This window comes from Pagrus pagrus (genome assembly GCF_965226575.1).
Source record: "Pagrus pagrus genome assembly, chromosome: 21".
In the NCBI taxonomy this organism is placed as follows: domain Eukaryota; kingdom Metazoa; phylum Chordata; class Actinopteri; order Spariformes; family Sparidae; genus Pagrus; species Pagrus pagrus.
This window is the reverse complement of record NC_140208.1, coordinates 2,027,934-2,055,833: the sequence shown is the minus strand read 5'-3', so window position 1 is coordinate 2,055,833 and position 27,900 is coordinate 2,027,934. Positions and strand designations below refer to the sequence as shown.

Genomic DNA, 27,900 nt, shown 5'->3' with positions numbered 1-27,900 from the left:
AACAGCATGAAGAATGGAGGCTTCCTCCAACCATTGATCAGAATAAACCAGCCTGATGTGAGGAAATACAGTATGTGAGAAGATTTTCTGGATTTGGACACAGTGACACCTAGTGGACCTACACAGATCTGCTCCTCCTTTAAACCCACACGATGGCAGCAGAGTTTCACTTCTATGGTCAGTGGTGTTGAACCAAAGGCCTACAGAAACTCCTAAAGAAAGTGTTTCCCTGTATTATTGGTTTAATCACCAGGTTTTCTCTTAGATTTTTCTTTTCTTTTCATTTTGCTGACTGTCGTTACAGGCATACAGAGCACAGGAGCAGCGGATCAGAGGTGAAACAAGCAGGAAACTTTGAACTGCAGAGGGCAGACAAATAAAAGAAGAAGGAAAAGACAAGTTAATGCTCTAGAATGATTGTGCACTGAGTCACTTTGCATTAAACTGCCATTTGTCAGCTCATGTTTTCAACCTAACACTAAAAAAAACTCACCTGCAGAGTCAACAAATCAAACACGTCTGCTTTTCGATCCAAGTGTAAACTCACCTGCCTGCCACTTCTACTCTCCGTCAGCACATCTGTCATCAAAGAAAACACCTGAATCCAGTTTAAGTTATGTTCAAATGTCTTTTAATAAACAGAGCACATGGTCTTAGAATCAAGTACACACTAAAAAGGGTCAAAACAGCTTTTCAACAACTCTTTAGAAAGAACAACGCAGGCACTTTACCCAGCTTATGTTTAACAGGGAACAACAGTGGTGGAGGGGGGGATGTGTGTGCATGCATTCATGCACACGTGTTTATAAAAGTCAGTAAACAACATATATGTAGATTTATTTTTCCTCAAAAGCATCTCATCACTGTGAACAATAAAGTCATCAAAAATAAAAGCACATCAGAACAGAAAAAAACACCCACAGCCTCCAACGACAACCTGAGAGCAAACAGGAACTGAATCAGGAAAATGGCTGTTTTTGGATTCCTAACCCTGTTTGCAGCTCCCGAGTCCAAAACAACATTTACAGATCAACAAATCAACAATATGAGTTTGGTTTCATGTCTCCCAATATCTTTTCACTAAAAACATTAAAACAAATACATCAACATGTGCTGGAGTCACAAAGGAACGGTAACATGAATGTACAGTGCAGCAGGTGAGGTGAGTTAAGCTGGTGAGCAGAATGAAAATCAGTCCCTCAACACTTCAGTCCGCAGCAGTGCGTCCTTTAATCCACGCTGCTTTATCAGTCGTCTTATCTTCTACTCTTACCAGAAACATTTAGAGACCTTGTTTTACTGTAAGCGCTCAGCTCAGGTTCCCTGCTCGCATGTGCAGTGCAGAGCGCACAACAAAGTCATTTATCAGTCGTATGTTGTCACTGCTTTGGTAAATTTCATGTTTTTGCTTCGGCTGAAAGATTTACAGTCTTCTCTGGATTCAGATTTGAGTTCATGTTGATTATTTCAGAAAACATTTCATAACTGTGTTTTACCTCGTATCGAAAGTCCACGTATTGTAATAGTTACTGTATCTGTCTTTTTTTTATGAATGATACATTTTCAAAAATAATAAATGGCTCAGGATTACTGCTGGAAATATGTTGATGGTTTATGTTTCGCTTAAATGCATCAATCTTAGCGCAGAAAGTGGCACCACAACATTATACCTCGCAAAACAGGCGGTGCTGGAAGCTTGATGACGTATTAAGTACTTACGGGGATAACATGCTGGCGCTTGGCAGCCAAAATAGCCCGCTAGCCGGCTTGCTACAAGGAAGCTACCTACCACTGAGCAAGCTAGTTAGCTCACTAATTACACAATACAACCAACATTTGTACCATCCACTCGAAACATGCTGCTTCACTTGTGTGGAGAGTTTATACTCCTGCAGAGTCGGGCTGTATAAAATTGGAGTGGTGAGATTTTTCCATTTTGGACTCCCAGGCTCTCAGCGGCCACGCCTTAAAGGCATGTCAGAGTTAGCGTGCTGAGGAATAATTTATATCAGAAGTGGAGAGTATTATTTCACTGAAAGAAGAGCAGAGAACGGCACTGAAGGCTTTTCTCGATTCTGAGTTTGATTTACCAACTAGCTCCGCTGATAGCACTCTGATTGGTTGAAGTCAGTGTGTGATAGACAGATGGTAAGTCCGATCACCTGTTAATAGTTTTTTGAAAGTGCCTGCTCTTCTCCAAACTGTTTCTGGAGCTGCCTTGCCAGAAGGTTCTGTGTAAAATAACTATCCGGCACGTCAGGTTAAATTTACTTCACCCCCGAAAGTGAATCCACAGATTACACTGTTATTAACCTCGTTTGGTATTTAATTGAACTATTATAAATGCTTGTGTGGCTCAGCCCTTAGATTTAGAAAATGCTTTGACTTTCTGTCTTATGGATAATTATTTAAAATAAAATCAAGAAGAGCTTGATGTCTTGAACATCTCTTACAATGCACTTTCAGTGAGTCTGGACGTTTTTGACAGGATGACCTTTTCAACTGGAGATGAGAGAGAGGAGACGGTAAAAGCTCTCCAGTGTTTAAAATATTAAATGGGATTGTCTTCAAAAATAAACTGAGAAGCTGGATTAGTCAGTCTCTCAGCGTCACAGACAACTGACACAGTTTTTCACACTGCTGCTGTTGAAAAACCACGAGACTGCAAACTTTGGTTCGTCCGTTTCTTACACGAATCATGAATCCTGCTCATCACTGTGCGGTGAGCAGGGTTTAACGATTCTTGTGCTACTGAAACACGTTAAAACTTCACTGTACAATTAAAGATTTTTTTTCTTTGCATGACAACATGGTTTCTGTTTGCCCCGCAGCAAAACTTTGTGAATAATATCCGGGAAGACAAAAGTGAAGGAAAAAACAGCAGAGGAAGAAGGTCCTATTCCACATGTGCACACACGTACAATAAATGGTCCCAGGAAGTTTTGTTGAAGGATCATGTGACCGGTCAGGTAGTTTTCTAAGAGCAGTCAGCACATGGAGCTCGTGTAGAAGTGTGTATATGTGTGTCCTTTAGAGATCGTCAATAATTATGATCAAATCAGTGTCATGTGCAGGTCAGAATTATCAGTGGTGCGACTGTTAAGCTCCTCCCCGCCATCGCTGACAACAAATCCCAGCCGGGCGATCTCGCTGCGCCGTTTCCACGGGGACTCGATCTCCTCCGTTACTTTGAAGACTGCACCGTCTCCTGCAGCGACAGGCGGGAGCGCGCCGAAGGAAGGGGCATCATCACGGACTGGACGCCGCTCAGCCTCCACGGCAGCAGGCCCAGGAAGTTGTCCTGGCGGTGCGTGTCCAGCGTGAGGCTGAGGGCCCGCTGAGGTGGTGCTGGAGGAGGATTGTGGGTAGTGTAGCTCCTGGTCAAGGGGGAAGTAGAAGGTGGAGGAGGATGTTGGGGAAGGAGAGGAGTGGTCACTGCGTTCCTGGAGAGAGGAAGGAGGAGAGGAAGTGAGAGGCAGAAGAGACAGACGGTTGTGAATGATGGATGGATGGATCGGTGCATGGACTGAACAGAGGGGTGACTCAGTGGATGGAGGATGGGTGGATGAGGAGTGCAGAGTGAGGAGAGGAGACAGTAAAAGGACAAGTCTGTCAGATTTCTTCTCTTCCTTCAGACAAGGCATCTAATTAAGCTGCCGGTCAAAATGTAGAAGTTTAACGTCATCTTGTTCACCAGGAAACTAAATGTTTCATAATTTGGAAATTTGTACGGAATCCAATTTCCACCAGTAAAAGATAAAAGAAATAAAATAAAAGATCGACTGCAGGAGTAAACTTTTTATCTCATAATTCTGACTTCTTATCTTAAAATGTCACCTTTTTTCTCTTAATTTTGACTTTGTATGTCATATTCACAACTTTTATCTTGTAATTATTCTTCAGCATGAGCTTTTTTCTTTCTTTTTGCCTTTACTGGTAGAAATAGACTTCCATAAATACTCTTACTCACTTTCAGTGATAGCAAAAAATGGAAAAGATTTCAGGTTTTAGGTCTGAAGTATCAAATAGGTTGCAATAATAGCATCCAACCCCGACACTTCAGCACTTTCAGATTACAAAGTTATGTTTGCTGATGATCAAGGAAACATTTACCTAGTAAATTTTGACATGATTTGATTGACATGCATCTCAGGTCACTGTATGGGTTAGAGTTAAGCTCAGTAAACATTTGGTATTAGATAGCAGCCAGATCACAGGAGCAGTGTGACAGATATCTGTTCAGCAGGAGCTGCTCACTTTGAGTTTGACAAGATGATCTTAATCTTAATAATTTCATGGACTGATGATGACCAGATCATGTAACGTAAGGAAATTTGGGGTTCAAAGATGCTGACGATGTCCTGAATGGCTGCCAAAAAGCTCTTGATTAATTAGCAGAAGAAAAGCTGTTTAGCACTTCTAGCTAAAGCGTAGATCCTGGTGGTCCTAGAGGAGCTAACACATGGCTGCTTGAGAAGCATTACATGTTTGGTGATTGACAGTTGGTCAGCTAACAACTGTAAGCTACTTGTGAACTAGCTCTTCCAACAGCTGTTAATCTGAAGCTCTGCAACTGGATGTTTCTTAACTTTGGGAAAGTTTTGATGTCCACAGACTTGTACCTTGACTTTTTAGAAAATAAAAGAACCAGATATTTTTTAACACAGCTGTTCATCTTTCGCTTTGACGATTCATTGCAATTTAAGTCTTGAAGTGCTCCAACCTGACATTGTCTAGATTCTCAAAACTACTGCTCAAACTTTGTAAATCTATTGCACAGTAACAGTAAAGATCATAAGTACAACATGGACGACTGAACTATCCTGAAAAGTACGATTCGTCCTTTGGTCCCTCATGTTGACATTTTACCTGCCAGCTTAATTGCTGAGATACGGGGTCACACAATATCCATCCGAAGAAAATGCTGTGAATTGTGACTGTAACACGAGGGTTCATGCAGTTACAAGCAACACGTACGAACGAGTGATGCTGCAGTTGCCAAGGAGCAGGGCAGGATCGAACAGCAGTTGCTAAGGAAGCGGAGAGGCAGTGGGGCTTGGTGATTGGACGATGAGCAGCAGTGGGAGGGGCAGGAAGTAGGCAGCAGGGCTCATTTGGGGAAGGTTAGTACGTCACTGTCACACCTCACTCTCTGAAAAGCAGACACATGCACACACACGCACACACAAACAAGCAGAAAGACAGAAAGACAACATGACAGAGGGTTAGCGGGGAAAAAAGAAAAAGCTCATGATGAGTTTGGTTTTGCCAAGTCCTGCTGGGAGTCAGGAACGCTGTAAATGCTGTTAAGATGTGAATAATGACACACAACATGAAGAAAAGAGCTGAGACGAGGACGAAGGGAAAAAAAAGTTCAGACATGATTGGTTATGAGAATGAGAGGGGAAGTACAGATTGACCTGACTGATATGTGGATGGATGTGCCCACGTGACAACTTAACGTGTAAAAATATCAAAAAATGAGAAGAAAAGATCAATAAGAGGACGATGATGCCTGGGTGGGACGAGTTATGATGGAGGATGGGGATGCTGCCAACAAACAGCATTCAGGCATGAGATGATCATCAGTGTTGAGCAAGCACATCTGCCTACAGACCGGGACTCAGGTCAAAGGTCAGTTAGCAGGACTATTTCATGCAGCACTCGTAGGTCTTTGTTTTATTGATCCCAGACCAATTTAGGACTCACTTTTCCACCTGCATCAAACCGCGTCAGACATGTAACCTAACCCTAACTACAGCGAGACAATTCTCTTCTCTCAAATGGACGTTTTATCAGAGACACACTTCAAACTAAAGGTAACGAGAACTCTCGCTTCTACTCTGCTGGTGTCTCTGTAGCTTACCTGCCATCTAGCTAACGTTACATTGTTATGTATTGTCTTGTTATGTTACTTATTTCAATGTTGCATCCCTGACATTTTCATGGCACGATCCCTGAAATAAAACGACAGTCCAGCAGTAAAGTTGCTGCTCTTGGTACCGCTCCTCTAATGTCAGTGCAGACTGGCAGGGTAGGAGTACAAATTGCTGATGTTAGCCCATAAAGCACCGCTAATGTCCAGGTAATGAGGCAGTGCAGCCATGCTTTTCAATCTACATCAGGTAAACTGCAAATGGCAGTGTGGAAACACCAAGGTTGCCACAGTTATACAAGAGAAATCACCACAGCTGAAGACAGCTGTTGGAAATGTCCGGTTCTGTCTGTTTACGTAAATGGTGTTGACGACTACTGATGGCATATGAGGGTCTTGAAGCGAGGATCGGGATTGTCTTGAGGTACACAGAAGACAGATTTCAGTTTGAATTCCAAGTTGTGAATTGAGCCACAGATTCAGAGACAATGTGGATCAAAGACTCGTGTTAATGCAGGTGGAAATGAAACAACAGAGTCCTAAATATTCAGGTTTTGCCCATTTTGAAAAGCAAATTCTGGATTGTATTTGAGATGAATCTTAAATACAATTCATGTAAATCTACAAACTATCGACCTGCTGTTACGACAGGCTGCTCCACTGCTTTAGCATTAGGTAGCAAACTATCCAAACCATACAGCTAGCAGCAGCTTTAGGATGGGTGAACACTACAGGGTTCACTGTGGCTTCTGTGCTGTTGGATAAAAATAAGAAAGCCTCAGTTGGACACAGAACCAGAAAACTCCTGCAGTGTGCAGAGTCGATGCTCGGTAAGGGGTGGCTGGTGACTGGGGTGAATGGAGGGGGGTTGGGGGAAAGGGCATGGGGTCACATACGTGCTGCATTCACCACTGCAGAATGGTGTATACCTCTGTATACAAGGGCTGGACAGCCTTCTGGCCTGACGGATCTGAAAACAACATATTATAGCACAGCTCAGTGACAGTAATGAGAAGAGCTTCTTTCCAAAAGACCACACATCCATCCACAGAGGCCCTGCTGCCACGAACTGTCCCGTTACCAACCAGCTAACATTCATATGCAACTATTTTACATTACCTTGAGTTTTTTGGGGGGTGAATGTTATGCTGATTATATTTTCATTTCAATATAGTGTACAGAACATTCATGTTATACATGTCTGGAAAATGCTGCCTGGAAACACTGTGTAACAGCTTGTTCCTAGACTGGGAACAGAACATGTGCTCCACTTATTATTATCAGATAACTGCATACACCATATTCATGCGGCAGCCATTTTCCCTCCAGACATCGTGCTCAGGGTGGGAATCAACTTTTCTGGCCAGCGTTACACTTCCATCCGAATTGTTATGGTCGTGCAGACTGATTTTATTTATTTAATTTTACAGAAGCTCATTATTCTGGTGGTTCATTGTGTCGTTTTGGAAGGAAACTCTTCAAACAGAGAGAGGAGACTGAGGGAGAGTAAGAACGGAGAGAGAGAGGGAGAAATATCAGTCGTTGTGTGTGTTTGTGTGTGTGTAAGGTGTATTGTTTCAGACAATTTGTGCAAAAGAAAACACTTTTCAGGACATGAAAACACATTTCCAACATCATCATCATCATCATTATCATCATTATCATCATCTTCAGGTTGTGAACGTCCTAAAAAAAGAGAAAAAAATTATAAATCATGAACCAAATCTGTTCAATATGTGAGGTACCACTACATGATATTAACAGACTGACATGTATGTACCAACATTCACCTAGTGACTGATTTACAATTACTATGTTCCTAACTACGGTATACAGACGACAGGAAGTTGTATATCTCAGATTAAATAAATTGCCCCACGTTTTAAACCTTGTTTAACTTTTTGTGCGCTGCAGTAACTCCTTCTGCCACAAGATGGAGCAACTCCACCAAAAGCAACAGAGCTTTGCTGCTCAGCTGGAGGAGAGAAGCAGAGTTGATCTTAATGTATCTTGTATGTGCTTGTGTGTTTATGCACGTGTGTGAGTGCTGTGACTCTTAGAAAATGACTAGAAAAAAGAAATTCAGCATGGAAAAGTGTCAGAACTTGTTTTACCACATATAGTTTGAGTCCTTGGAGAGCTGTGGGTGTTCAGGTAGATATTTCCTCTTTCATAACATAAGTAAGTACAACATGAGTGTGACAGGACACCTACAGTGTTTGCTGAGCGTCCGGGGCCGCGCTGAGCCACGATCGCCCCTGAGATGGCCTTAATCCAGCTGTGCATGTCCTCTGGACTGTCAGCCTGACACACACACACACACACACACACACACACACACACACACACACACACACACACACACACACAGATAGACAATGTTAATGTATTTTTCTAACCGATAGCTGCTGTGACGTTTTTAATACAACCACATGTCAGCCTGCAGGTGGCGCTGGAGGACAAGTTAAGCGATCCCTACAGCGATCAGGAGACATTAGGAAACTGTCTGCACAATTCTTCATGTCAATCCATCCACAAACCTTAAAACTCCTACAAGAAGAATGAAGGTAAGCAAAGCCTGAGTCCTGACTATCAGACCCGACCCTCAGTGAGTCCTGTTCGTGTGTGTTACCTGTACGTAGAAGGTTCTGGAGCTGGTGACCATTTCGAACAGGTTGTCCCTCATCATGGGCTCACTGCAGAATACAGAGCAGAGACCAAAGCAGCAGAAATGTTTAGATGTGCTGAGCTGAATCAGCAGCACAGATTCACCTGCTAACAGGAAATGTCACCGACCTCTGTTTGCACTCCTGCACTTTGTGAATCTCCTTCAGCGGGATGACTTTCAGCGCCTCCCTCTCCTACGAGGAAGAGGAGAGGAAACAATTAGAGACGCTTCACAACATCTAAGAACATGCACAGCCACAGGTATGGTTCTTAGAAACCCCCATGACTCATTTTTGTGCTATGTTTGTCGCATGTTTCCTGATTTGATTTATTTTCTTCACCTTGTCACGAACAGGAAACCTTCCGTAAAATACTTTGTACCTGAGTCACTTTCTCCTTTTCACTAGAACAGCTGACGCATGTCCACAGCTTTGGTAACTTAACACTGGCATTTCTCTGCTGGTTAGCGACTCATCATAGTTGATAATTACAGGCTAGTCAAAGAAGTTTTATGTATCCAGGACAATCTTGTGTTGCTATGTTGAGGAACATTGAGAAGATCTTTACAGCCGGGGAGAAACCTCTCCTCACACTTCACAACCCTGTTCTCTGTTGTAACGTTTTCAAGAAGTGACAATTTTCTCAACAGTTGTACTCATTACATCAATATTAAGGCATGAGCACACAGCAAGTACGCACGCACACACACACACACACACACACACACACACACACACACACACACACACACACACACACACACACACACACACACACACACACACACACACACACTGGGTGTGTCTCCAGACAGGCTGTAGTTGGGACTCGCTTATCTGTCCACACGTGGATCATATGAGGAGGTATTCAGGACGCATGCTGCAGCGTGTAGAGACGCACAACTGGCTGAGGGCATATAACAAGCCTCGCTGCACACACAAACGCGCACACACACACACACACACACACACACACACACACACACACTTGAGTGCTATACTTCTTTCTGTATTTCATTTTTCCTTTCAGTTTATTTCTTGTTATGGGAGGTAAATGTGTGCAGTGTAAAGTTCTAGAAAATGGTGTGTGTTTGTGTGTGTGTGTGTGTCTGTGTGTGTGTTCATGAGTACATGTACGTGTAAGGTACTCTAACAGTCAGCATGCTCACATGCTCTTTAATAACCTGGTTGCAGGCAGCTCTCTGCTGTCACAGGATGTTTTAAATGATCACTTCACTCAAACAACTAAAAAACAGATTTTCTCACCAGGTCAGATTTAAAGTAGCTGACGGCGTTTTCATCCAGCATGAAGTACCTCCTCTTCCAGTTCTTCATCTGAGGAAGAGGAGCAGACATATTGACATCAGTGTATTAGTTAGCTTAACCCTCTTATGCACACTTTGTTTTACTTCAACTGACAAAAACACATTAGCTGTTCACAAAGCTGGTTTAGTAAGATGGCTGCTTTGGGTTTTTTTTCACAGAAACAAAGAAGATCTTGATGATTCAGCCATTTTTGTAGTCTTCCCAGTCGTGCAGATTAAAATGTAAAGTTTGTCGTAACTTAAGAAAAGGTCATGAGTTCATTAAATTCAAAAGGGTTCATCCTCTGAGGAGCAGGAATGTAATCATGTACATTTCATAAAGAGTAGGTATACTCTCACCACAGCTCCCTGTTTGACACAGTATCCAGCCTTGATGACGGTATGGTCCTGAGCTCCTCTGGACAGGAAGTAGGGCAGCTGATTCTGACCACGCTTCAAACCTCCGCGGTCCGCCCCGTTCTGCCCCTCCCCCTGCTCCTGAAGCACACACATACACACAATTATAAAGTTTGCTCGACATCATCTCGTAATACTTAGAAAAGCTAAATATTTCATAGTCTTCTTCTTTACACATCTGGCAAATATGGAGCAACGTAAGCATCCATTTACATTTCTTTTGCTGATCTGCACAATATTCTTTTATTTAATTTTATTACTTTCAGTTCGATTTGGTTTCCACCAACTCCTGAGAAAACTGACTCTTTAGCTGCTAAATGCTCCGCTGTGTTCACCAGCTAGTCTCTAACTGCTGCAGCCATAAACGGTGCTGATGAAAGCGGAAACACTCGAAAACCAAAGCAAAGTGGAAGACTTCAAAACCAGAACATGACCTGAGAAATGCAACAAGTTTGTCTACGTGAGAACCCTTTCACATACAAGAAGTCATGTGAAGCATTATTAAAGGTGCAATATGTAAGAATTGGCCACCTGGCGAAATAATACTCTAAACAAATACAGGCACAAATCACCAGAGAAACTGCTAACTGAAGCTGGTATTAGCTGGTTAGCTCAGTTAGCCGTGCAGCTCACGGTCCGGCCTGGGAGCTTTGGCAGGGACTAGCCGGTTAGCATGATATCTTCAGTAGATATCTCTGCCAAACAACACATAGAGGTCTTTGACAAAATGTTAAAACTGTTATCATTGTTTCATTTTACTTACAACAGTCACAACATTATCAGTTCTCACATTTTCAAATTTGTGACCTCGATTTAGTCTTTTATCTACAGACTTCATTTATCAGAAGAATAATATCTTTTTTTGTTCCATGCATTCTTCTGGGTGTGTTATGCTAGTAGCAGCTAATGTAGCCTCGAGCTGCTAGGCTCTGCGGTCTGGCAGACTTCCTTCTTTCTACTGGAGCTCCACACTCCTAGATTTTATTCATTTTGTGTGATCTTCAGTCCTGACTGATGGTGACTCAATTGATACTTTAATAAATTAATTCTTGATGAGCTCTCAGTGTCTTTAGTTTCCCAGCAGCTGAGTTTAGATGCAGGACAGATGTTAAAAGTCTTCGAGTCATAAAATTCAAACCAGCCGTCACTCGTCTGTGTTGATGCGTGTTGGGTCACGTGTCTGTGGCTGCATACCATCGCAGGCAGGACCGGACCTGATAAGCTTCTGCTAAGGCAACGCACATGACAGTGTGTGTGTGTTACCTGTGTTGCAGTGATGATAGGGACTCCTCCTATGATCTCAGTCTTGTAGGAGACCTGTTTCATGGCTCCAAGGGCTTCCTGGGGAGTCTCTGCGTGGGCGGTGTGGCCCTCGCCTGGCTTTGGCACCTAAAAACACAAAAGGAGATGAACAACAGGCCCGTCTGTCGAGCACACGGTCGACACCCACAGGTTTTAAGTGCAAGGTTTATCTTTGTTTTCTTATCTCTTCAAGGAGCTTTCATCTTGTATTTCAACTCCGAACAGAAGCGAAACATTTTCAGTGTTAACGGCCGGACAGACAGCGGAAACGATGACACAGACACACACTTTTATCAGCGTTTGTATCATCATTGGCAAATGTGAACTGTTATGTTATTGGAATATTTGAGTTTGCTCAGTGAGGAAATGGATGTTAGATTGTTTGACGTTATATTTAGAAAGACACAAACAGACATTAATAACACAGTGATGGAAAAGAGAGACAGAAACGGCTGCTGAATGTTTTGATGACAAATTATCCATAAGATCCTGTGAAGAGCAGAAATGTTTCACTGCCTCGGTCATAGTAGTTTCTGTAGCCAAGCAACAGAGTATACAATCTGCTTCCTGTTTACAACAGCCTGCGCAGTGCGGGGCCAACGGCATTTCTAAATATCATCAGCCTACATGCCCAGTGCACGTGAACGGCCTTGGGATACTATTTTCATGTTTGCTGTATGGATGGAGATGATTTCTGAAGCGGTGTTTGTTTCTAGCATTTTTGTTGTTTCTTTGATCTTTGGTTCTTATCTACAGATCTATAGTCTGTGAAACTTACGTACAGTGTAATAGATGTTTACTTACTAAACGACAGAATGAATGAATTCTGTGGTACAAATAAAACGTTAAAAAAAAGGAACGTATAGTTGTGAGAATGGACGAACACGACACCTGTGTTTCCCTACTGATGAACACTGCAGCTGCAGGTGGCTATGAAAGCCTTTCCTGTTCTCGCTCCAGTTAAACTCTCTGAACTGAACTTTATCTCTGTGGCCTGATGGGTAATTTTCCATCTGCTGCAGCCTGAGGCAGAAGACAGAGCGGCCTACAACAACGGGAAAAACAGGGTCACCTATTGATCCATCAGTGTGTGTGTGTGTGTGTGTGTGTGTGTGTGTGTGAGGCTCACAGTAATCTTGGTGGCATTGTTGAGAACACTGATCCATTCCACCAAGTCCTGCTGGTCGTTGGCCTGCAGATAAAACTTCCTCATTCCTGCATTTATAACTACACAGAGAGAGACAACATGAGATGTGTTGGTTTTTATCTTCTTGGTTTAAAACACTCGACAAAAGAAAGCACGAGAGGAGGAAGAAGAAAAACTACACCGAGCTGCATGCAAATCATGCAGATCTAAAAATATCAGTTTGTTTCTGGTTTCTCAGAGGCAGAGGATGTTAGTGTGTGTGTGTGTGTGTGTGTGTGTGTGTGTATGCTAACATCCAATCCAGATGCAAATACACACACACACACACACACACACATATACACATACAGAGGTCAGGTCAGGGATATTGTACAGTTTCCTCCTATTGAGTGACAAAAAGCTACCGTTGGCCACCAGAGGAACAACAACAAGCAGCGAGGGACAAAAGAGAGGAAATAAACCTTACGGGGGAGGAAAAGAGGGAGGCAGAGAGGGGAAAAAGGGAGAAACGAGAAAGGAAGGAAGCAAGGAAGGAGTGGGAATAGAGCAGATTGGACAGGAAGAAATGACGGAGACAGAGTTGAGGAGGTTTGAGGGAAAAGCAATCGATGGCCAAAACTACGTGGACACCTGAAGAATGCAGCTAAATGTGCATTTATCTGCTGCTACATCAGGTTTTCCACCAGATGTTGGGAGCTGGATGCAGGTATTTATGTCCAACACTGATGGTGGTGATCAGGTCTGACTTGGGGAAAGAGGGAGGTAGGAAAGTAATAAAGATAGGGAGAAGAAAGTGAAGATGAACTTACCAAAGCAGAACTCTGCCTTCGGTCTGAGTTTGGTGGCATCACTGACCTGAACAAAAGAGAGAAAAGCATTAATTTTCTAGAGATTCTGAATAAAATTGAGCTGCATTTGAATGGAAACATGTAGAAGAAGAAGAAGAAGAAGAAGAAGAAGACTGCATGTGGCCATGCTAACAGGATGTTTAGGGTCTGTAATCTTTACCACGATCGTCTTAGTTTAGCATGTTAGCATGCTAACATGTCCAGGTATTTGATCATAAACCAAAGTATTGGTCACATTAAAACTGTGTGTGTGTAACTGAGAGAGGACTCACTTTGGAGATGTAGGTGAGTTTGAGAGATCCCACCTTGTCTGCACCTTTGGGCAGATTCTGCACAAAGAAACACAAAAATTATAACCATTAGTTTCATTATGAACAGAAGTAGCAGTGGAAGTAGAACAGAAGTAATGTCAGTAGTAAAGACAGTATTTTGGGGAAACAAGGACTGATTTTGTTACTTAAGTAGGGCTGTGCAATATGATAAGATGTGTCGTGCAAAGACACTCTTTATTCAATATATCAAGTGTCTTTTGGATTATTGGTATCTGTGTTTTTTGTGTTTGTGTTTTGTTTGTGTTGTGTCTTTGTCTGCAGTCACCATTCTGTTGTCTCATTCAATGACCTGCCCACAACACTACTTGATTGGTTCCACGTCACAAGTAATTGGGGGTAATTTTCTGAACAGAAGGACGACCACCAGACGGGACAAAACGAGGAGTGTGTACCTAAAAGAGGAGCTGCCTCTGCTGCATGGACGTGGTTTGGGTGTATGAACGTCCAGTCGAGATGTAAGAAAGCGCCCATTTAAAATGCAATAAAACAAAAGCCTTTCCATGTGGTCGTTAAACTACTCACTTCATTTTATTTAGAAAACAATACATATTGTTATCTGTATATGAATTTAACTGTATTGTGATATAAGATGTTGTCCCACCACACAGCACTATCAGCAGCAAATATTAACTATAAGCTGCCAGAGTCAAACATCTGTGCACTGGCAGCAGCTGCGTCAGCCGACCTGCCTGAGGCCGCCGTGTTTGAGGACTTCCCCGGCTGTGGGAAACATAGATGCTACTAACCTTTTTCGATGTTTGTTCTGGTTCCTGTTTATCTGTATAGTTTGACACATGATCCGTCAAAGCACTCAGATGTGTACGATATGGGCCGTCTGACTAGTCACAGGTGAAAAGTCTCCTTTTATAGATTCAACCAATCGTGTTCAGATCTGTTCCTATAAACCCACGACTTCCTCTTTATCTTTTCACCCCAGATTATCTCAGGGTTTCCTACCTTTGTTGAGGCCTTTTACAGCTCATATTGTTAGCAGCTCACCTCCCTCTGGTTGAGTATCTTCTGCCTCGCTGTATTTTGGTCCACACCATTTCTGTGAACTGTACTGACGGTGCAATTCTCAGTCTGACTCCATTACACATACACCGTCCTTCTGCCCCAAATACTCACTGGAGCAACAAATGTGAATTAATCCGCTGCTGAAAATAGTCCCCTACAAATGGACTGTTTCCTCCTGTTTGACCAACATCTGCTCAAAAGTGTCCAGCTGTTTTGGAAAATTACCGAGCTTTTTTAAAAAAATATGAAAACTAAGCATTTGTGACATGTTTGTAAAGATTTGTCTCCAGTGGAATTGAACCAGTCTTTGGGCCGAGTGCCACAGACATCTGAGAGTTGAGGCTGAAATGCAACCCTCTGAAAAAATAATTAATGTTGTATTTCTTTAAAGCAATCACAATTGTCTTGGGTGGCGCAAACTAAAGCCCAGGATGTAGCGACGGCTCCGCCTGTCGGGTGGAACCAGGCGAGTTCTGGCATTAAGTGGTTAAATCCCCCTGATGGGAAAGAGCTGCTATCTCGTTTACATTCGCAGCTTCAGCGATAAGGTTCGTGTTAAGTGTTGTCAGTTTAAGTGTGCATGTTCCTCGCTCAGGGGTTGTTGTTGTTTCCCATAGCAACAGCGAACAGTAGCTCACAGATATCAGAAGGGAGGAAAAAAGGGCTGCAACTATTGATTGATTATTTTCATTGCCAATTAATCTGTTAATTACTCTGTTGATGAAGTGATCAGTTGTTTGAGCTTTTAAATGTAGGAAGATGTCGACCAGTGTTTCCCAAATCCCAAGACGACCTCCTCAAATGTCTTGTTGTGTCCACAACCCAAACAGATTCAGTTTACTGTCATACAACTGAAAATATTCACTATTAAGAAGCTGGAATCAGAGAATTTTGACTTCAAAAAGAAAAAACTGAATCAAACCAGTTAATCTATTATAAAAAAATAGACGCCTGAAGGCAGACTTACAAGCACCGTCTGCATCCGTGAGTCAGACTACATTACCACCGATCGCTTGACTTCAATGAAAACAATACAGGCAACTATGCGACGGATTATCTCCTGGAGCAAGTCTCAAGTCGCTGCAAGTGTGCAAGTGATAAGTACTGTTAATAATAGCTGCCTGGAAGGAAGGAAATTAATCTATCACTGTAACTTCACACTGTTAAGTTTCCCACAGTACAAACACGCCACCAGCATCAAAACGAAGGCACCAGAGCTGTTAGCAAGAAAACCAGACACTGTTTAAACTTACATACACACACGGACTATTTATAGAGATGCAGCTGTATGTTCAGATGTTTTCAGTGCGCACACACACACACACACACACACACACACACACACACACACACACACACACACACACACAGCCTCACCTGTGGGTTGTCCATGTACCACAGCAGGTTGCCCTGCTGCGTGTCCAGGATGAAGTATCTGCGCAGGAACCTGCCGCTGCTCTCATTCTCCTCGATGTCCAGGAATCCGCAGATGCGATTCTGTCGGTCCACGTAAGGCATCGCGACCCGGACCAGCTCAGCCCGCCCTGGAGCATCACAGGAACGCTGCCAGGAGGCGGGACAGGTCGACATGTAGAGTTACCTCAGGTGAAAGGAGCTACGCTCTGAAGTTTATAGCTGCAGTCAGGCTGCGTGTTACTCAATGCACAGATCACAACAGTGACATGTTTGATTCTGTTGGCTTTGTATTTGATCAGATTGGACCTGACGCAGCTTTTAAACGTTTTATCACCCACAAAAGATGAACAGTGTAGGTAGTGTAGACCTTTTTATACACAGCACAGTGTCCTGAATCTGGGGGACAGTTTATAAAAAGCACTCTTCACCTCACAACTTCAAATAAATGCTGAAAGTCATTATTTCAATCTTACAGCACGAGCATGAGAACTGTCCATCTGCTGAAACTCGAACCCTTCAGTTCCCTCTCAAGACTAAACCTGTTGCTACAAGCAGGTGAGGAGGTTAAAACACCCGGAATGAGGATTTGAACACAGCCTCTATTTCCATTTTCTTCAACTCTCAGTTTCAGGCTTTTTTTAAGTTGCATATTGTTGCAGAAGAGGAATTTCCAAATGCAGGAAAACACCTGAAAAGTCATGTGTTCATGGTGTGTGTGTGTGTGTGTGTGTGTGTGTGTGTGTTACTAACTTTGTTTTCAAGCTTTAACTTAACAGGCTTTGAGAATGATACACTTTATGTCTAACTAACTTTTTCCAATTACAAGCCAGTCCTGAAGAACAGCTCTCCTCTTGTGGACGGGTGTTGGTTCCCCCGAGGCCTTCTGTCCTTCTGTCCTACCGTCCTACTGTCCCATACAATTCAAAACTACACTGACTCTATGCATGATTTTAGAGGATTACATTTATTATAGGAAAACTACAGCTGCTGAAACAAAGTGACAGCGAGAACAGTCAGTCAATCAGTATAAACTCACTGTGTTTAACAGAAGAGCTGCAACTATTATTTCCATTACTAACTTTACTTCTGGGTATTAACGATGAATTGCACAATCTCAGAAACCACCTCAGTTTCCCAGAATACAAGGTAAGCTCTTCAAATGTCAGGTTCTGTCCAACCAAGAATCAAACACCTGAAAGGAGCAGTGACGTCGTAAATGAAAATCCAGAAATGTTGACCTCACCTGACTTTACATCAGCGTGGAGGGAGGAGATGGTGACTGGGTTTTAATTTTTGGGTGAACTGTTCCTTTAGCATATTTCATTCACTAAGCTGCGGGGACAAACACATTTCTGACACTCCTGCTTGAAAAATGACTGAAACAATTAATGGATTATCAGAATAATTGCAGATAACTTTCTTCCAATCAGCTTATTGATCAAACAGTCAGCTCTGTGTGAGAGACTCACTTTTAAAAGTCTATAAAATCAACAGTACATCAACAGTGGAGCTGATATAATAGCGTCTATCATCAATCCCAGGCACACTGTACACATTTACAGTACATTTAACGTGTATTAAAGCATGAAGCTCACTGCTGCACCACAGACACACATCAACTTCACGTTATGTTAAAATGTTCGTCTACAAGAGACCAGCTCAGGAAAACCCAGACCCACTTTCCTCCATGTCGACCGTCACATTACTGGTTTATATCTCATGTGTAAACCACGAGCTCATCGTGTGTCCGCCACTGTTACTCTCAGCTAGATACCATCAATCCACACAGCCACAAACACGCACACCAGAACAGAACCCACTGTGGTCCATTTCAACAGCCATCAGCACACAATCCCTCCCTGTGGAGATCAAACTGTTGTCACAGGCCTGAAACATCGACCGCTTCCTCTCCCGCCTCCATTAGCTCTCTGCTCGACCCCTCACGCTCGTGAATTATTATATTTTTGGGAGGATATTTGTCTGAGCACGACCCAGTCCGGCCGTGTGGCGCCGCACGGGCCGGGAAAGCGGCGGATTGTGGGTTTACTTACACAGTTCTGCTCAGTCCGAGTCCAGTGTGGCAGCTGTCAGGCACCGACGTCAAGCTGCACGCAAAAAAACCCCCCAACCGCTTCCGGTTTCAGCTGTAAAAATAAAAGCAGCCGACAACAGCGTTACTTCCGTGTGGACTTCAAAGTAAAATACCGGAACACCCAATGGCATGGCAACAACATATAGATGTGAAAAAATAAGACTTTTAATCGCAACAGAAAGTTATATGAGAAGAAGATGATTTGGTTTGGGCCCCCGGCTAAACGCACCACCCACCTCAGCACCGCCAGTATTAACTATTGATCATGCTCCATCGTTTGTCCATTGTACGTCTGACACAACCATCATCATGGCTGACTGATCAGCTGGAAGGTAACAAAATAAACCAGCAGACAAGCATTTACTGTAAACAAGTTATCTATTTTAAACATGAAATGTGCAAAAGTGCAGAACAGTCAGCTTCAAATAATAAATGTTAAGTATGTAATATGTAAGTAAAATGCAAATGTAAAAAAAAATATTATACAACAATATGAAATAAATTCAATAGAAACTTAAATAATGACAAAAAATGAACTGGGTGAAATGGGAAATCATTAAACCAGTCGTATGGACTTGTCAGTCCGTTATAATAATAACAACAACAAAATATGTTGTTTTTCTTTTGTATGACCAACGATATAACATATCACACACACACAAATATATTTTTCAACCTGTCATATGTGATATTCAAGAGCTCTTGGTGGCCCCTGCTGATGTGGGGGCCCCAAACAACTGCTTAGTTCCCTTATTGCTTGTGCCGGCCCTGCTACTATCACACCCGACTATGGGGCTTTAATTATGAAGCTACATGGAGCTTAGCACAAAGACTGGAAACAGTTGGAAACAGCTAGCTGTCAAACGATAACAAAATCGACCTACCGCACATCTACAGCTCACTAATTTGCATCTTTACCTCATTTGTTTGATCCATTTAATCCCTCCAGTTTCTCAGCTCTTAGCAGTTGCCAGGCAACAGGTTGAGACATCAGGAAGTTAGACTGCTCAACTCAAGTTATAACGTTTATACTTTGGTTTTAATGAGGATTAAACAAACAAGATAAAATGTATTAAACTATGTTTTCGAAAGATTTTGAAGACTAGCTGTTTCCCCCTGCGTCCAGTCTTTGTGCTAAGCTAAGCTAAGCTAAGCTAAGCTAAGCTAAAATAAGATAAGCAAACCAGCTCCTGGCTGAAGATTCATAATGGACGGATAATTAGTACTTTCTGCCAAAAAGAAAATAACTGTATTTCCCAAAATGCTGAGTTGACTCACAAATGATCTGATAGTGAGCTTGAAAAGGAAATTATTTAGGAATTATTCAACAAAAAACTGTCGATCTTCACAACTTGTTTGGCTTTTGACTGCATAAAAAACAAAGTCAACCTATTACCTATAGTCATATGATCTGTTTGTTTCTATACTGTGTACAGATCCGAGGTGGTAAAATGATCCAGTAAGAAAAGACAAATCCTTTTTTTCAGTGACACGTTTAAGCTTTTATTTTGAAGGCAGAAAATAATGTTTTTCTCACAGTCTCACTGCTGAAAACTTGATGCAGATTTCCAACCAATCCACAGCAGGTTTAACTTTTTTTCCCCTCGCTCTTCTTGCAAAGGCTGATGGTAAACGCAGTCTCACAAAAACACTAAGTGCTCTGACATTGCTTCCTTCTGCAAGAACAATCAAGTAGTCAGCTAAAGTCCAGCCCAAGTTCCCTCAGTGGGTTATCAGGTCCATCAGATCAGTGTGAACGGGGAAGCAGTCCGTCAGATCAAAATGTCACTCGACAGGAAATAATCTCACCTGCATGTGTGAGACCTGAGATATTCAGGTCGTTTGTGTGTCTGTAATTGTGCATATATGGTGACACACATTTCATACTGGAGGGAAGAGTTTATAAAACAAGACACACACACACACACACACACACACACACCTTGCTGATTTAAACCGAAACTCCCTGAGACGGAAACAGCATCTGGTATAGTGCTTCATACCAAAGTAGGGGACTTCCCACGGGCCATAAGTTGCCTTGTGTGTGTGTGTGTGTGTGTGTGTGTGTGTGTGTGTGTTGTTTCTGACTGGGTGAGCCTAATATATAATCAAAAGATTATATCATTTCAGTGTGCGTAGAGGCTCTTTTTGGAGGATGATTTGGGTGAAAACAGCAGAATAAAGGAGAATAAACAGGCGGATGAGTATAAAGGTGAAGAGTTCACACTCAACACCTTGTTATGGATCTCTGAGTGTTTCCTCTTGCAGTTTGGTTCAGGTTGTCTCGTTGATATCAGAAATGAATATGACAGATAACGACTCTGGCATATTACTGCACCAAGCTAACATGTTGCAGTAGTTTAAAATGAGCATGACGTGCAGCTTCACCAGTGTCATTCACTGATTTATACTGATTTGAACTCTTGTGTACTCAGGTATCTGTTTTCCTTTCTTCCAGACAGCATGGAAAAACAATCATAGTGTGATGTGTTACCGGCCTGTTCTGCAGCTCTGGACGAGAGCCAGTAATGTTTGAAAGCCCACAAGGTCAATAAGGTTCGTCCCGGTGTGAACGCTGTCTTAGAAGTGCAAAGTGCAGTGTGATTTACAGTGGTGGTTGCATTGGCTTTAATCGAAATCAGCCTCTTCAGTATTAATACTCAGATTAAAGTCTCTCCTCAAGTCCATTTATCTTTAATGGCATTTATAATTTGTTGTCCTAGAAAATCACATTTTCACTGCAGCTACTTCTACAAATCTTTGGTTTACTCTTCCCCTCACACAAACAAAGTTATGTTAATTATACAAGCCTTAAGTTATAACATTATTATCATTATTATTTAAATCAGCAATATGTTTCCCTGTTACAGCTGTTTAGTCAACCTGTTCATACGCACAGACACAAATAAAATGCATAACTCCAACACATACTCATTCACTAAGGTCTGAACTGCACTGTGCACGTCTGTGTAAATGTGTTCTTTCACACTTATGAAGAAATAAAGAGGTCAAAGGTCACTTCCCCTTGAATATATAAGGACAATAAGAGGGAAGGGTTAGAGGACAGGAGGGACAATAAAGGCAATAAAACATAAAAGACATAAAAAGATATGAAAGGAGAAGGAGACTAGAAAAAGAGGGAAAACAGAAGATAAGGGAAGAGAGTGTGTGTTAACTGTGACATCTAGTGGTGGCAGACAAAAATCACAGCACAGGAAATCACAGCATAAACAGTATGAGGTCAGGTAAGGGGAAGTGTCAGGTCCAAACATGGTGATTATAGAGAAAATGGAACCAGCGAAGAGGAAATGTAAAAATGTGTATGGAGGGACAACAGTCCAACTCTGTGACCGTCATAACAGACAATGTGAGGTTCAATCGAGACGACGCTTCCAAGAGTATTAAAGTGAGAGAGATCTTTAAAACAGCTTCATGTCCAAGCCTTGGTTTGTCACAAAGCAAACAAATAGCAATCTGCCTATGGAGAATATTACAGTAGGTGTAAAGTACGTATATCCAGGCCGTCACTCAAAATAAACTTCATGACAGAAGTGGTTTCCACAGTGCAGCCTAGTGTCCCAGAATTATGTCAATCTGAGACCATTTCGCTCCTCATGTTTTAAGACCAATACCAATGTTCAGTGCTGATACAGAAAGTAGTGTGCTTATATTAGTGATGAGGAAATGTTTGGGTGTGAAGGTCTGAAAACAAAGTCTGGAGGTGGGTGCAGTGTTTGGCAATACAGATTTTGGACCAGCTGAGATTTGCTTTTGTTTCTTAACCTTAATCACACACTCACACACACCAGGTGTTTTAGTTGCCTAACCATAACCAGACTTTAACCACAGCTCATTTGCTTTTGCCTCAATCTCGTCCTTATATTGACTATATTTAAAGGGCATACTACTTCCTGCATTGTCAGTAAATTATTATGTAAATCTAAATGTAAATCTTGAGAGAGTGCTCCAATATGGATCTTATTCTGAGGGATATGGGTCTGTTTTCACAGCCCTTGTGGAACTGAAATTTAATGTGTGCCAGGGACCCGGTTTCATGACTGCATAATATAACGAGTGTAATATCTACAGCAGCTACGTTCAACCTCCAGCTTATCTACAGGGGCATCAGACAGGGAAGCACTCTGCTCCTTTTCTTTCTGTTCCAGCATTACTTAAATTATCTCAGTAAAGGAGAATGCAAATATATTCAGTGTCGCCAGTGGTATTCACAAAGTAGCATGTAAATAATATGATTTTGTTCTTCAAGCAGCCACAACAATCGATCGAGGCAGTCTTACCATGGAGTGTTTAACTACATGGTAGTTGTAGTTCCTTTATACCACTCACAAATGAATGAATACTGTAATAATAAATGGATGAATAAATAATAAAACATAAAAATAAAAACTATTAGTGTAGAGACCGTGGCTGGGGTGGGTGTTGTCCTCTGGCTTCCTCTGGGCTCTGCAGACACTTCACTTATATCACTGAAGCTCACCATGATGTTTGTGTCCGAGCATGAAGCCAGTTTGTTTCCAGTCAGAAGTGTCTCCTCAAAGTCCTGATAGATCAAAATTGTTTCAGTGCAAAATGAAACTTTAACAATATTTTTTGTGCGTTTGTTAAAGAAAAATATTAACTTTTGGGTCATGGGGTGCTCCATAGTGAAGAAAGTGCCCCCCTCTCCTCTCTGATTCATCATCTCCAAAAAAGTGAGTTGATTGGGGTGGTAAGTCATTTGGCTTCTGTCCTCTTTGTCTTTGCCAGATTTGATCCTACAGCTGCTATCTGCTAAATGTCAAAGGCCTAATTGTTTTTAAAGAAGGCGCTGCCAGCACTGATGCCAGACCCTGTGCTGGTCTTTTCTTCAAAACTGTGTGATGCCTGAGCACTCCAGGTGCCACCGCCGAGCTCTGCCAGGATCTCAACAACCAACGCCTGCTCAGGGAGCTTTTGCTTCCAGATCTGTTCTTTATTGTGAGAATATGGAAGCGCTCATGGTACAGTAAGGCCAGTGTGTTGGCTGACAGGACGGCTGATGCTGGCACAGGGGCCGCAGCATGCCACGCAGGGATTTCAGCCAGGCTTAGAGCTCCGCAGTAACAGGTTTTTTGAGGTTTGAAGAAGCGAGGCTTGATGCCAAGATGACCTGACTGCCCTGAAGAAACAGACAGCCATAGCGGGGTGCATGTCAACAAGCACTGGGATCATTTCAGGTCCTCCTGTGGTAAATGGCAAGAGCCAGCCATCCAGCTCTGGCGTCTCCATCTCTCCTCAGAAACACAGTGACGGAGACTCAGAGAATATTTTTCCACAATAACACTGCATAGCCTGTTGTGTGGTTTTGTTTGTGTCAGAAAGCTTTCAGAGAAGACAGGGATTGTAATAGTGGTTACTTTGAGGATAAAACAGAGCAGGCTGAAAATGCTTGTTGTGCTGTGGCGGCAGAAACATTCAGTAATTCAGTAACAACATTCTCCAACTGCGCTTGACAGCTCAGACTTTGTCTGATTTCAGAAAACACCAGGTAGTCCCGCTATTTCTATTGTTTTCCTCTTACCTTTTTTGTTATCCTGAAACATATTCAAGTCATACAAATGCATCTTAGCTTTGTTTTGAACCATTTGTCACATTTGCTTCAATGTGCCTCAAGTGAAATTACAGTTATTATTTCCAGTAAATATGTGAGCAGGTATACATTTGTAATAATCTCATTAAAGTAAAACAATAGTCCCCTAGAAATCATATTGACTAATTTGCCACAGAAAATATGCTTTGTTCATCTCGTTATGCTGCCCAGAGTATGTTTTTTCACAAGTCACACAATGTTGAAACTGAACGCATCAGTAAAATGTTCAGCGGCAGTGTATTTTATTTGTTTCCAATATCCAATCTGCAAAACAATATCTGCATGTATCTCCATTTAACCAGAAGCTTCACTGAGAGGACAATGGCTCTTAGGTCCGAGGAGGATGTCTGCTGTCCAGCCTGCCATGAAATCTTAAAACGATCCTGTCCTCCTGTCAAGCTGCCACAGCCTCAGTAAAGCCTGCAGAGCTGGTGAGGAGCGAAACAATTCAGCAAGTGTCCAGTTCGTCAGACACTATCTCGATGAAGTGACACTCTGACTACAGGAAGCTGCAGGATCACAGAGAAGAGCTCCAGAAATCTCTGAAACCCTTACAGGACAAGGTTTTAAATCAAATTCAAACTTTATTAAAACAGCAGAACACACCAAGGACCAGTCTTGAAACACAGAAAGGCAGATTGAGGAAGATTTTAAGAACCTTTTCCGGTCTGTTGCTACAACAAGAAGAAGAAGAGGTCAGGAGGGCTGCTCTTGAGGAAGAGGTGCAGAAAATATTGCCTGTCAAGATCTCTGTGACAGTGCAGAGTTAGAGATCATGAGGTCAAGATAATAATTCAGATTTTTAGATATCATGTTTTTATTTCTATAGCTTATCAACTTGTAGGATCACAGTTATGCATCAAGTATGTGAGGATTCATAACATTAGAAACAGGAAATGGTGCGTTTTAAGGAGTATTCTTACTTCATTATGCATATAGAAATATGAGCAAGGTTAGAATAGCGTGCGTTCTCAAAGTATTCACAGAACACAGACTCAATTTTTAATTCTGTAGTAAATGGTATCGATAACGGCTCATAATGCTTTCTGTGCTGTTGTTTCCTTAACTTGGCTTTTTTTTAATTGACAGCAAAAGGCGACTAACAGACACCAACACAGGAAAACTAAAAGTCAAATTCACACTGAATTGCCCATTTTCAATAGCTTGAACTAATTCTGTCATCATTTATATAAATGAGACAAAATACTAGAAACACCTTTCAGTATAATACAATACAATTCAACAGCACCACAAACTGAGAGCCTCCCAAGATGTGTACAGGTGGAGTTCAGAAACACTACCAATTGAAATATGTTTTATATTGCTCACAGGAAAGAAATAACAACACACACTTTCCACAGTAGCTAAGTAAATGTTTTATCTGTGATTTCCTCTGTTGAGTTGAATTTTTTTTTTTTTCATTTCGCTCCATTTTCCGAGGATTTACTGTGCGTCGTTTAAAATTGACCTTTTTACGAGTTTAATGGGAGTACCTGAACGCGGCATTTGTAATGATAAGATTGCTGAAGCCACTAGCGTGAAGGTAGAACTACTACATATAAGCGATTCCGGTAAAAGTTTTCAAAACAAGACCAAGCAAAACTAGCCAGTCAAAAACCTAACAAAATAATGTATCTAGGTGAAATTGAATAAAATGTAAATGTGTGGGGTTTGTATTAAAATCACATCTTACAGAAGTTGTTTTTTGTGTATTAATTCGTCAATGCAAAATAGCCTTAACTGAAATGTTTACACCGTATGGTCAATTGATGCTTTTATTTTTAATGATAGATTACCTAAGTTCCGGTCACTCTCTTCTATCTCCGGGTAACTTGACGTACCGGGGGAGTCCAATGGAAGCCTTCGTCGCAGCCCGGAGGAAACAATCGAGTGCGATTTAGCTTGATTATAAGAGCCGATTTCGTTAGATTTGGTTATAAGCTGGATCTTTTCTCAACCGTCTGGGTCTGCGGTTCACTCTGCAGTCTTTCGACCCCGCTAACTTGCCGTTAAGGGCGTCAGATCGGCCTTGTTTATACTGTGCACCGCAGCTTGAATCAGGGAAACAGGCCCAGTCCTGTGCGAGTTTAACGGCCGTTTCGGCTCTGGAGTGTGTTTTGTGCGGATCGGCCCTTTAGCTCACCAAGTAAGTGGAAATACGGGTAGCAGTCAATGCTCGTTTACCAGTAGAAAATGACAGATGTGTGGATTATTTGGTTGTGGCACGACACGATGACAGTTTGTAGTTATTGTTAGCTGTTAGCTTCAAGCTAGCAGTTTGCTGGAGTGACGGCTCCTCTCCTCTGTTGAGCTCTCTGCTAATGGTAACGGCTAAAACTCGAGCTAACGTTAGCTCAGTAGTAACTTGGAGAAAGGTGTTTTATTTTTGCGTGACACATATCTCGGCGCGTAATTAAACTGACTCTCTGCTTGATTTTGCTCACCCCGACCAGCAGGTTTTGTTGTATTTCCATTAATTCTTCTGCTAGCATCCTGCCAGTGTTGATAGATAACTTAGCGCCATTAGCCCGCTGGCAAGCTAATGTTAGCCTTGTTTTGTCAAACCAGCTGGCTGAGAAGTACTCAAGATGTTAGCTAGTGATTCACACAGCTAACCTCACCGCTGCTGCATTAACCTGATTATAAGTTAAATTAGATGCATACATGAATGATATAATCGAGCCATTTTAATGTTTGCTTGCGAACAGTACTATTTAGAGGCCGATTTTTTTGGCCCAATGTTTATAAAATTCATGATCGTATTGAACTAGTTAACCAGCTGAACAGTGAGTGTGACTGTCACTGGCTACTGCAGTTCAGTTGGAAACATAAATAAAAATACAACATGGAGTTAATGAGTAAAAAGGTGGATGTGGCGAATCACATCCATGATGTTCATGAAAAAGGTTCTCACAAAATCTGAAAACAATGTACTTTTCTCTCTGCTCCATCGTCCTGCTAGAGAATATGACCCAGATGCAACAATGACATCCAGATTCGGTAAAACCTACAGCCGCAAGGGTGGAGAGGGCACGTCCAAGTTTGATGAGGTCCTATCCACCAAGAGAGGCACCCTTAGTACCAAATGGGGTGACACCAAGTACAAGGCCAAGGTGGGCTCCAAGCGCGCTGGCGCTCCCAAGAATGACTCAGTCCTGGGGGTTTACAAGAGGCCCCGTCCATCTGGAGACGGCTTGGAAGATCCGTTCGGATTCGACAGCGATGAGGAATCCAAGCCGGTGTCATCTCGCAGTGGCAACAAGTCGTCACCCGCCAAGCCGACTTCTGCAGAGCCTCCACAAGCAGAAAGGCCAGGCGTGTCTCTGGACACGGGGAGCAGGTCCAGCCTCCAGGGAGGATCTCTCTCTTTGGCATCCTCCAGAGGGGCATCATGGCTGGCCAATGACAGGAACCAGCCCAAACTGCTGGAGGATACAGCTCGGTTCTTCAACAGCAGCAGTGCTAGCATAGGTAATACACAGATTTTCAGTCTTTAAACTTGGTTCAATCTGGACTGAGACTTCATCTATATTTATTAACTATTGATGGTTTATTGATTTAATTGATTAATGAAATTGTTTAAAATGCTTCACAGTGGTATTATTGTTGGTGCCAGTTTCAAAAAGACAAACAGCACTTTCTGTTTTCCATAGAGTAACAACTACCAACGACACAGGACAAAATGTTAGTTTATTCTTTCATGTAGTCTATAATGGTGACATGAGAGCAGGTAGTATTTACAGTAAATCCAGTCTTTGTCTTTTCCTGGGAGATTTCATGCCCAGTGGCAGGCAGAATAACACGGTGACAGCAAAGTTTATAGGGAATCAATCTAAATGTGAATGTGCAGCCATT

General features: G+C 42.2%; 2 protein-coding genes across 5 annotated transcripts in view; one reads left to right on the top strand and one right to left on the bottom strand.

Annotated features, from left to right (window-relative positions):
• Positions 1–614: 614 nt before the first annotated feature.
• LOC311250500 (pleckstrin homology domain-containing family A member 1-like) lies at positions 615–18,468 on the bottom strand. Of its 4 annotated transcripts, none has more exons than XM_084342220.1 (13): positions 18,376–18,468; positions 16,286–16,471; positions 13,832–13,888; positions 13,521–13,566; positions 12,694–12,791; positions 11,526–11,651; positions 10,206–10,343; positions 9,808–9,876; positions 8,672–8,736; positions 8,508–8,571; positions 8,090–8,179; positions 6,772–6,845; positions 615–3,443 (listed from the first exon to the last, which is right to left on the bottom strand). In XM_084342220.1, the coding sequence occupies exons 2-13, from the start codon at positions 16,424–16,426 to the stop codon at positions 3,185–3,187; spliced, it is 1,227 nt and encodes a 408-aa protein (XP_084198346.1). In that variant the 5' UTR covers positions 16,427–16,471; positions 18,376–18,468; the 3' UTR covers positions 615–3,184. The 4 variants fall into 4 exon arrangements, 3 of the variants coding, with proteins under 3 accessions (XP_084198346.1, XP_084198347.1, XP_084198345.1); XM_084342221.1 differs by having other exon boundaries at positions 6,805–6,845; XR_014621294.1 differs by lacking the exon at positions 6,772–6,845 and adding an exon at positions 4,978–5,152 and having other exon boundaries at positions 3,351–3,443.
• Positions 18,469–25,882: 7,414 nt separating this feature from the next.
• Positions 25,883–27,900, top strand: part of waplb (WAPL cohesin release factor b) — a 28,938-nt gene continuing 26,920 nt past the window's right edge. Inside the window, exons 1-2 of the mRNA XM_084343208.1 lie at positions 25,883–26,191; positions 27,008–27,516. Of these exons, the coding sequence (XP_084199334.1) occupies positions 27,030–27,516 (487 nt within the window). The 5' untranslated portion in view covers positions 25,883–26,191; positions 27,008–27,029. The remainder of the gene's footprint in view (positions 26,192–27,007; positions 27,517–27,900) is intronic.